This window comes from Haplochromis burtoni, unplaced genomic scaffold, assembly GCF_018398535.1.
Source record: "Haplochromis burtoni strain Fernald_Lab_line unplaced genomic scaffold, NCSU_Asbu1 Contig_179, whole genome shotgun sequence".
NCBI classification, from domain to species: domain Eukaryota; kingdom Metazoa; phylum Chordata; class Actinopteri; order Cichliformes; family Cichlidae; genus Haplochromis; species Haplochromis burtoni.
This window is the reverse complement of record NW_024582540.1, coordinates 36,215-46,899: the sequence shown is the minus strand read 5'-3', so window position 1 is coordinate 46,899 and position 10,685 is coordinate 36,215. Positions and strand designations below refer to the sequence as shown.

At 40.6% G+C, this 10,685-nt stretch overlaps 1 protein-coding gene across 3 annotated transcripts; it reads right to left on the bottom strand.

Moving 5' to 3' along the window:
• Positions 1 to 1,557: 1,557 nt before the first annotated feature.
• Positions 1,558 to 10,486, bottom strand: neto2b (neuropilin (NRP) and tolloid (TLL)-like 2b). 3 transcript variants are annotated; one of them, XM_042225697.1, is made up of 12 exons: positions 9,381 to 10,486; positions 8,188 to 8,544; positions 7,834 to 7,986; positions 7,246 to 7,494; positions 7,091 to 7,138; positions 6,812 to 6,939; positions 4,284 to 4,385; positions 3,898 to 4,024; positions 3,504 to 3,617; positions 2,889 to 3,019; positions 2,694 to 2,786; positions 1,558 to 2,605 (listed from the first exon to the last, which is right to left on the bottom strand). In XM_042225697.1, the coding sequence occupies exons 2-12, from the start codon at positions 8,273 to 8,275 to the stop codon at positions 2,159 to 2,161; spliced, it is 1,680 nt and encodes a 559-aa protein (XP_042081631.1). In that variant the 5' UTR covers positions 8,276 to 8,544; positions 9,381 to 10,486; the 3' UTR covers positions 1,558 to 2,158. The 3 variants fall into 3 exon arrangements, with proteins under 3 accessions (XP_042081631.1, XP_005934179.1, XP_005934178.1); XM_005934117.3 differs by having other exon boundaries at positions 8,188 to 8,244; XM_005934116.3 differs by having other exon boundaries at positions 8,188 to 10,486.
• Positions 10,487 to 10,685: the final 199 nt, after the last annotated feature.

Genomic DNA, 10,685 nt, shown 5'->3' with positions numbered 1-10,685 from the left:
CAATTACAGACCTATTTGTGTTTAATTTCTATGTTATTATGTTTTACCACATTTATTTATTTTGATCAATGAAGTGCTTTTTATTCTTGACTCCTCAGCATCGTCTGTAGTACAAGGCAAAAACTGTGCTAAACATTAGACGTCATTCTTTCCAATCATAGTTACAGTAAACATTTTTTATAAACATTTCCCAAGCCTTCTTGTCTGTCTCTGGAAACTCTGAATGGTGGAAAAACTGCATGCCAACCTGCTGCTCTAATGTAAGTTATCACCTGACTTACTGTACTGCAATCTAAAAGTAAACTTGAGGTTCAGTTCTGGTCAAGCATTGTTGTTTTTTTCCCATCCCAGACACTCACCTGCAGGTGATAGATGGATGTCATGAAGCATAAGCAAAAGTGTTTGTAGAATATTACAGTTTTAATTTGAAAGGAATCAGCATAACCAACTGTGACAAAGTAAAAATGTTTTTATAAATGAATTAAAAGTAGTAAAAAAACAACAACAAACAAATGATTATGGCTTTCAAACTATTTGTGGTGACTATAAGCACACAGGGCTTGTAACAGTCTAAAAAAATCAGACAAAAAAACCCAACTTAAACTTCTTTAGCTCCTTAGTGCAGATATTTTCCCAGCGTTGATCAAACTGAGAAAAGAATGAGACACACCTTTGAAGACAGGCTTAACTATTGTCACACAGAGAGTTATTATATAGCAATAATCCTACATCTCCTGTACCTTTTGACCTATTTCTCTGGAGTCATTTATTACCTGAGGTGTTCCAGATATCGTGCCTATTCATGGATGTTGAGATAAAAAACAGAAAAGAAAAAGACTGTGTACTGGAGCTGATAATGCATATTCCCTACAAACAAGGTCAACTTATGGAAGCATATAAAACAGAGTACATTATCATCACTGACCCATTTACGTTATCTATCACTTGTTTGATCATAGCTTTTATTGTGTACAAAGTAGCCAGTGCATAGAAACTTAACTGAAAGTCTTTAATCGTGAGTTTATAAGTCTGTCCTTAGAGGTCAAATGAGAATTGTATAACACTGTGTTACCAGCACACACACTAGCACTGAGAATGCACTGTCAGGCTTTTGTTTATGTCTATGCAGACAAACCATGTTGCCCCATTAATTATTGGTCCAGTGAATTTTTTTGAGGATGACAAATGAACTGCAGAGGTATGCTGACTACACCGCAAGGCTTTCCAAATGAGGTTTGTGCCAGCTACAAGGTTATGTAAGAGGTTCTGTGGGAATTTCAGAGACACTGTGTTTAAGATCACAACACATGAAAACATTGGAATACAGCATTTCAAATCCACTGTGAAACCAGGCGAACCATGTCTAACTTTCTCCATTCAAACACTTTCTTTAAGGTCAGTACTCACATGGTTTCATTTCTTATTAAATGGTTTAATTCCTAAATACCCTCCTTGCTAATTAACAGGACTATGTTGGCTTCTCCCCCACCGTGTTAAGATCTGGTAACCCATTTGTTTTTAAAGATTGTAAAAAGAAACCTAGTTTTCCGGTTTTCATAAGGTCAGGTGTGTCACTGAAGAGTGACATAACTGTAAAATTTCCAACCTGTGTACTTGTGCAACATGCCCAAAAGGGGATTGCAGAACAACCAGACTTTCCTTCAGTAAAACTAAAACCGACTTTAACTCGGAGCTGACTTTTCTGAAGTCAGAGGTGTGGAAATTACCTTTTTGTTTTTAACCAATGTAGTTTTTTCACTAATACTCAAAATGTAATCACACTTCTTCTACACACTGACTCAAAACATACTTCCACAACATCTATTCGCGTTACAGTTAAATGTATTCAACAAAATACATCAAGACAAGAACACTATACAGCATTTTTTTTTAGTTTCACTTTTACACCGGTGTCAGAGACTTGATAACAGCTCTCTGTTTGCTGTTTCAGTATATAAGCAGATTTGGCAGTGCCTGAGGATCTTCTTGTTGCTCCTTAACAGAGCCTATGTTTTCCAGCCTTACTGAGAAGAAGGAAAGTGTACTTGCACAAGCCATTGGTTTTCTTTCTTTTTCCTTTTTCCTGTAAATTTGAAAAGCTCCTCCCTAAAGTTGAGGCAGTGTTTACCTACCCTAACGCAGATCTTGTGTTTTCTCCTCAAAAGTCCATGGACAGGGATCTTTGCTGGGCCATTTCATAGCCTCTTCGGCTTCCACCTCTACGCACATACACATCATACCTTCCGTCCTCCTCCTCTTCTTCCTCTTCCATTACTCTGTCCTGCCGCCCCAGAGCTCTCTCTGCCATACCATGATGGCCCTGTATTCGGCCTGATTTCATACTGGGCCAGCTCTTCTTCCTCAGACTGCTGTTGAAATCTCTTAGGGGAGGCAAGGAGTTTTGGAAGTCTACTCTGAGAGGTGGAAGCTCCATGGATCCCCTTCCCAGGCCTTGCGCCCCTAGGCTGCCTTTAATGGAGTTGATAGAGGCCAGAGAGCCACAATGGTGTTCATGTATGCAGCGCGATCCTGACGAGGACCTCCTGAGTGCTTGTAGGGACTGGAGCTCCTCTGACAACTCCCCAAGGTCTCTTGAAGAAATCTCCTGTGAAGGACAACGTTAATAAATTAGTAGTTTTAAAACGATATAAACATGTACCAATAATATAATGTGTAAAAGCAATAAAACTGACCTTGTCTCTGAGATTAAAGAGTTCATAGTGAGGAGGGTCAAACACCTCCTGGAAGTCAGCACGAGGAAACAAGTTGTTCTTACGAACCAACACCTTTAAAATATGACAGGGAATCACTATTTTATTTGTAGTTTCTATGAGAAAAATTTAGTGGGATGATGTTAGAAGAATTCGACAACAAATTTTCTTAAATACCTTCTTACGTGGCTGCTTGACTTGCACCAGAATGGAGACAATTAGGAGTAACAGCACCACCCCCGTAGACACACAGATTATTGTCCCGTGAGTCTTTGTGATCTGGTGAAAAAGACCTTTGTTCTTTTTCTCTGGAGGATTGAAATGACGACATAAAGAGTTAAAAATATCAGAGGCTTTCAAAGGCACCGAGAGTGCATCAGTCATTTACTTGTTCCCTCCTGTGTCAACACAATTCGTATCTCTGGATGCCAGGAACAATTCAAAGCAGTTACTAAAAGCTAAGGCACTGATAAACACCCATCCCAGCACTAGAAATGCTTAAGATCCACTTATTAGCCAAAAAGCCTTGAAGGCCTTTCAGTTGGAAACGCGTCAAAACTATGAGATTATGCTTTTCCTGCCAAGTGGAAACACATCGATATTAACTGTTCTGTAGTTGCTGCAGCCGGTGTGTGTGTTTCATAATGATCCTCAAGGAGACTCAATGTGACACAACAAAGGCAGACATGACATCCATCATTTCACAAAGCATGACAGAATTACACAGCATAACACATCACAGCAGACCAAAGAAAGCATTTCTGCCAAAGGGCTTCAGCAGAATCGAGGTACCTTTGCAGTTGCTTTCGTCCCAAGGAAAGACACAGTTTTGTATGCCGTTGCACACCAGAGAAGTGTTGATGCACATGTTAGTGTGGCAAAAGAACGCACCGCTCATACAGGGTGCTAAAACACAAACACAAGTGTATATGAAGTATGTGTACAACCTGACAAAGCATTGAAAGCTACAAGCAGAAAGAATGTGGCATGTCCTTATCAGAGATCCAACTATAAAATGCTTATCAGAACTATTATTATTTCCTATTGCTAAGACTTACTATATAAGGTGCAGTGATTAAAACCACCAAAATATGCACCGTATCTTTAATACATGTACTTTCCCATCGCAGCTGAAAAAGCAAAATGATGGGCAGGGGGGAAAGAATAATCTGAAGGAGACACTCACGGTCAGCAAAAGATGTGAACAGCATCCGGAAGCGGCTGAGACGGCTTGTCTCATCAGCCCACATCCTCACTACTCCCACACCAGTGTCCAGCATGATGTCATTAGCTACTGTACTACAAAACTTGGCCTGCAAGAAACCACACACCACTTTCTTTTATGGATGTTGATGTGCGGACTCAATGAGGCCAAGGTCTGTAGAACAGTTGCTACATATTTGTGATTTAAATATGGCATTAAAAAGGAGCATGTATGGCAAAGAAAGAAAGATAAATCCTGTAGCAGAAGAAGAACCTCAGACCTGAAAGCATAGTGCAATGTAATGCGCAACAAACTTAGTGCGTCAGGCAGAGACAGAGTAATATTTATGATGTTATGCAAAGAATTACCTTTAGATCCTCAATAGCATTACTGCCATCATAAACAGCCACAAAGTTCTTCTTACATTCATTGGAGTTTTCCATCTGGTATTCCAAAAATCGCAGGTAAATCTGGAATGAGTAATGGAGAGGGAAACAGTGTACACTTTTCATTTTTCACACACAACCTGATTCCAAAAAAGTCGGGATGCTGTATAAAAAATGAATCCAATGATTTGTAAAATCCCATAAACATGAAAAACAGGTCAACTGTTTAAACTGGGAATAATATTCCTGCCATTTCCATAGAGGTTGGGGTCTACCACACCAGGCAAGACCCCAGCTGCATGCTGGAGCTAGCAGGCAAGGACATACGTGGAACGCTATCACCAAGTGGCTGTTGTAGTCTACAGGGCCTGGAAGTGGCCTGGAGGTCCTGAGGTCAAAATGAGATATGCCCCCTAGGGAGGTTGAGGATGACCGAGCTAAGATCCTGTGGGACTTCCAGATGCAGGCAGACAAACTGGTGATGGCTAACCAACCAGACATAGTGACAGCTGTAGTGATAGATGTAGCTCTATCGAGTGATAACAACATCAGGAAAAAGGTACGCGAGAAGCTCGAGAAGTACCACGGGCTGAGGGAGGAGCTCAAGAAGACGTGAAGGGTGAAGGCAACAGTGGAACCCCCATACGGGACGAGTGCCTCCAGCAGATCTCAGAAACAACATCTGAGATCTTTGTCCAAAAGATTGCCGTCCTAGGAAGCGCAGGATCAGCTGCTGGACTTTTAGGAGAGGAATGTTGTTCTGTTCATGCCTGATGTAGGATTCTAGCTGCTCAGCAGTCCTGGGCATTCTTTGTTGTAGCTTTTGCTTAATGATTCAAATGTTTTGATTTAATGAAAAGTCTCTGCTGCAGACAGGCCGGTTTGGCATCCGAGAAATTCTGCTACAAAGCTATGATGTTGACATATGCGTGCAGTACATTTAGTTTTGTCTTGCTGAAATATAGAAGGCCTTATCTGAAAAAGATATCATCTACATGGTACCTTTACAGCTACTTCCATAGGTACTATTTCACTTCCATACCATCAAAGATTCATGCTTTTTAAGTCTGCGCTCATAACAAGACAGATGGTCCCTCTCCTCCTTAGTCCAGAGAAAGCAGCGCCCAAGTTTTCCAAAAAAATAGTTTGAAATTTTGATTTGCCAAACTGTGTTCACAGACAGTGATTTTGGAGCTCATGCAGTTATTTATGTGGCGGACTCACACCTGTTTTTAATGCAGTGCCATCTGAGAGCCTGAAGATTATGGGCATCTGTCATGTTCCAGAGTTTGAGCCTTATTAACTGAATACTATTATTTTATGGTTCTTGGTTGACTGTTAAACTTGATCTTTATGTATCTTGGGCCTTTCAGTTTATTTTCTGGTTTGGGTCGATTTAGCATAGTTGTTTCATGTTTATTTTCCTGGCTTTACCTTCATGTCTTTGTCAAATATGAGTGTGCTAAGGTCTTATCTCTGTGGTAGGTATGTGACTTCCTTTTTTTGTGTTTTATTTCTAGTTTCACTTCTGTTGTCTCTAATTTGTCTTTAGCTGTTTCTCATTTCCTACCTCTTCCCAACCCTCATGATTAGCCTTTAGTGTGTCAGCTTGTATAGACAGGCTTAGTGACTCCCTTTGTCTCTGTCTGTATGTTAATGTTTCTCTCCCTGTGTGTTCCCAACTTTCAGTTGCCTTCTTAATGGACTTTAGCATTTTTGGTTCTTGCTACATCGAGGTCTGCCTGTCAGAGTCTGCATTTGGATCCTCAATCTGCTAAACTATGACAGCATCCAATTCTGGCTTTCAGCTTTGTCCCTTGCACAGAGATTTCTCCAAATTCTCTCAATCTTTTGAAAATGCACTGTAGATGGTGAAATATTTAAACTCTTTACCATTTAACATGTTCTCTTGTAAATAACATACAGCATGAGATTTGCAAAGCATTGCATTCCCTTCCTATTTACATTTCACAGCTTTTTACAACATGGGTTTGTAATTCAGCTAGTTTCTGTTTGCCAACAGAAGACAGTTGAATCATCACTGATATAAATCATTTTGACTCAGCTTTACTGCAGATGTACTTAAGCTGACTGTCAGATTATCGATGCACATGTTTATTATTTATATGCATAAGCTGCAGATTAGTAGTTGCTTTATATTAAAAAAAGATGCTTGGGATGCTTTGTTTTTCAAATAATGTAAAGAATATAGAAAAATACATCACAGCAGATATGGAGAGGGTGAAGGGTGCAAGCAGAAAGCAAAATAAGCTGCAGGCTGCAGACTCATCTTTCATTCCACTGTACTGTTTGTCATTTTGTTCCCAATGAATTATATCCCCTCTCCTTAAATTCATTTTGTTGAGAAGAAATATTTCTCCTTTCCTTTATTTTCCTTTCTTTCTGCTTTTCCTTTTTTACAGACTTTCAGTTATCACTCAATTGAAAACGCAGAAATAGAGAACTGGATGTATAAATGCAAATTTAATGGTGTCATTTCAATATCTTACCCTGTTCTTTGTTGGGGCACGTATAGTCCAGATGCAGTCCACTGCCTGGTCTGGCTTCACTTTGGACTCTTCGTCCACCTGACTTGAACGGATTACACCGTCAGCTCCAGACAGCTCAAACTGACAATCTGACCCAGAGACGACAGTTGGCAAGAAACAAAGTGGAAGCAAAAAGGAGGACATGTGATCAGATGGAAAGTAACAACTTTATTTCACATGGCAGTCTAAAGATGTACACCTGGAGCTGCATGGGTTTTCTTATACATGCTGTTGCACTACCTGGGATGGGGTTTAAAAGTCCTCCCACATGCAGATGAAATTCAGGATCTTCGGGGTGAGAAATAAGAAGAGCACAGAATCACTGGTCCGCTAAAGGCTATTTGTTTTTTGAGCAGTGTGAAAATGGTACATCCACCACTCTGCATTTTAGTCACCTGCAGCAAAGCTGTACTGGACCTGGAAGCCAGTCCCCTCCAGCTCTTCATCACTGAAGAAGCGGATCCACATGAAGCGTCCGCTCGACAGGATGAGTCCAGGACTGGCTGAGCCGCAGAAGCGATTGATGAGCGGGGAGAAACTAAAGGGACCGTCCCGCACTTCGATGTGGTCGAAGCGACATTCGAACGACGCCTCGATGTGGAAGACTTCGTCAAACATCAGCTCTATTCTCTGGCGAGGCAGGGCTGGGGAACAATTGGCACTTTTTTACTGTCAGAGCCGATTCAAGAATACAAAACGCTATAAAAACGGCAACAAGAAAGACACGTTTGCTCCTTTCAGATGCTACTCTGTCTTGTATGTTCTTTATATATCATTACTGGTTGAGAAGTTAATGAACGATACATTAAAATAACACAGTTTTGTCTTTAATGACAAAAGAGGAAAATGAGGCATTGCACATAATAGGTTTTATATGTGTCGATGGCATCGGATTCCCGCAGAGCCAATCCGAGCCAATACAAGAATATGTCCCAATATCTGAACTGTTTTTCAGCTTGGGCTGTGTGCTTCTCATCAGTTACCTTCCAGCACATAGAGGCACTCCTTGTTTGGAGGGTACGTATTTGGGTAGTTTGGGGAACTGAAAGTGCCGCCATCAGTGGTTCGTACCCAGTTTCCACAGTGACGCTGTGGTCGTAGAGAAGGGTTAACTGCTTTCGACCCTGCACCTGAATCTGCACATTATGAAAACCAAGCAACACAAGGCATTCAAACCTACAAAAAAATTATCCGGACAAAAGCTGCTGACATCTAAAATGCAGTTATGGACACATTTGTGTAATAAATAAATAAATACATCGCAAATTAAAGAAGAATATGGAAATGTATAAAGGAGTCCATTTGTCAAAGGAGCAGAATAAAGATTGCAATCTTACCTTTAATCTTTTGCACCAGTGCAAATCCCCCCTCAATGAATAGGAGAAATATCCAGACTGTACAGAAGTCAACAGTGTGTGAAATCATAGTAAGGAGAGGTACAATCAAGGAATAAAGGAAACGAGAGCTTAGCAGGATTTCTTTGTCTGTGCTTTATGTTTCAGTACACTCAGCAGAATCCTTGAATGTATATTAAAGGCAAGGGTGTGGGGTTCAAAGCTTGGGAGTGAGAGAACAAGCTGCTTCTACCATCTGCTTCCTTAACTCTTACTCTTATCTTTGCATCCTCTTTTTTTTCGTCAAGATTTATGCTGGGTGAGAGGACTGCTGTCTGCCAAGAAGCTGTTCAAGGACACCTAATGGTACATATGCATTAAAAAAAAGAAAAAAAAGTTTCATGAAATCATATCTTGCACCACATTTGTACCTATTACATAAAATGTGACCCAAATAAATCATCTTGCCCAGGGGCACCAGTCTGCTTAGAACTTGCTTTGAGTTTTCACCAAAGTGGCATGTTGGCATGTTGCTGCACATCCAGGGACAAAAAGCAAAACAAAAATGACAGTTATGATATAGGCTGTGGACGTTCGTGCTGCATGTTCTGTCTGTCACAGCTTGTGACCTGGGAAACAGGCAGATTTATAACTTCGGACTCTGTTTTCAATTCATTATTGTTGTACAATAAGGTAAATAAGATGTGTGGCTCACTGCCATGCTGCATGTTAAATTTACTTGCAGCCCTTCTTCTGAGAACATATTAAGTGGGTGCAGAAGAGGAACAGAGGCAGCAACAGCAGCCCAAATCCTCCACTCGCTCAGGCACTGAGCCACCACACGCTGACGCAAAAGGGGAAAAACGGATTTCCTACTTTGATTTTTTTTTAAAGAAAAATCCGTGTTGCATTTTTTTCTTACTTTTTTGGAGTAACTGCACCGAGCAAGTGTCGGGAGCTGTTACTTCAGCACCACGAATCGATGCACAAGAGAAACTTTCAAAACAAAGAAAAAAAAACCGATTTCTTTGCACAAAGTAACTACACAAACATGTCAGAAAACAGCCAAGAAAAAAACCCTAAAAACCAGATTTGAGACACCCGCGTTTCTAACAACTCTCTTGTCCCCTCAGACATTTAAGTAAATAAATACGCGATCTGCTCTAAAGTGCGAAAATATGGATGATTTCTCTTACCTGCGTACATCCTCGCCGCTGAGCTCCTTTTTATGAGTTTTTCTGTTTTCAAACTTGTCCCTCACATCCCCTGTTTATGTCAGTAGTACGGATTACCGCACGTTAAAACTACTGATTTAGAAAATCCGAACTTTCACCTTTCCATCCTTGTCGTGTTGGTCAAACTGAGAGCGACTCAGGTGCGAAAAAGAGCAGATTAACTTCTGATTCGTCATCAGAATCAGAAGTTTGCACAGTTTTCCTGCCCAGCTCGGTGTATGAGACTCAGCCTCAAACAAACGGATGATCAGTCTGCAGCTGCTCGCGGTTTAAAGATTGAGCTCAGTTGGCGCTAGACTGTAGGGGAAAGCTGATTGCGCATGTGCCTCATCAGTTATGAGTATTGGTGATATGATAAACCTCCAGTCGCCCGTTTGGCATGGGGATGAATTAAATTGGGATTTCCCATTTTTCAAATTTTAATTAGCTGATACTGGCTGCCGCACTCACTCTCCCAGACAGACAGTCACACACGCGCGCGCGCGCACACACACACACACACACACACACGGCGGGGGGACCGTGCCAAAAAGCCCACTGAGCATAAGTCTGTCGGTGCATTGCTGTGAATTCCTATTCAGAGCAGAGAGCATGGACACATTGGCTCTAGCCTTCTCATTTTTCACCAAGGACACTCATCACCTAAAGCCCCAAAAAGCTGGCTATAGAGCCAGAGAGAGATGGAAATGGAAGCCAAGTGTAGGTGGGATAGAGATTTTCCTTTGATGTGTTAGCTTTTAAGACAAAAACGACTCACCACATCCACTGGAGGATGTACTGTATCTTATAGGTGAATGTGTTTGCTTTAAATCAGAAGCTTGTCACAAGAAGTGGGACATTTGCCAGTTCTCCCTTCAGTTGATCAGTTGTATCAAAACCTTCCTACTTGTTTTTCACATTCAATGCATGTTTACAACCAATCAAAGAAGCAGACAAATCTGAATATATTAAGTTGTTATACCATTTATGAATACTTTTGATCTGATAGTGGAGGATATTCCTCAGACTTTCCTTTAGAAGCTACAGGGAAATTTCTTTAAGTAAAAAGATAAGTACTATCAAGAGTTCAAAGTACTTCTACTTGTTACAAGTAATAACATATAAGAGTATACGTTTTAAATATGTATTTAATCGTTGGATTGATATTGCTTATTTAATAACATTCAAGCTGAATTAATGTAATTTTAGCTTTTTTAATCAACGTGGGAAAACTATTATGGTAAAAAGTTAATAGTACAAAAAAGCCTCAGTTTACTATATAACTAC

Bases quoted from the DNA above. Each gene is read 5' to 3' on its own strand.
- neto2b (XM_005934116.3), bottom strand. From the start codon at position 8,275: ATGATTTCACACACTGTTGACTTCTGTACAGTCTGGATATTTCTCCTA. The intron at 4,386-6,811 runs GTAAGATATTGA...TACTCATTCCAG, and splicing joins GTGCCCCAACAAAGAACAGG to ATTTACCTGCGATTTTTGGA. The intron at 4,025-4,283 runs GTAATTCTTTGC...GGTTTCTTGCAG, and splicing joins ATGCTATTGAGGATCTAAAG to GCCAAGTTTTGTAGTACAGT.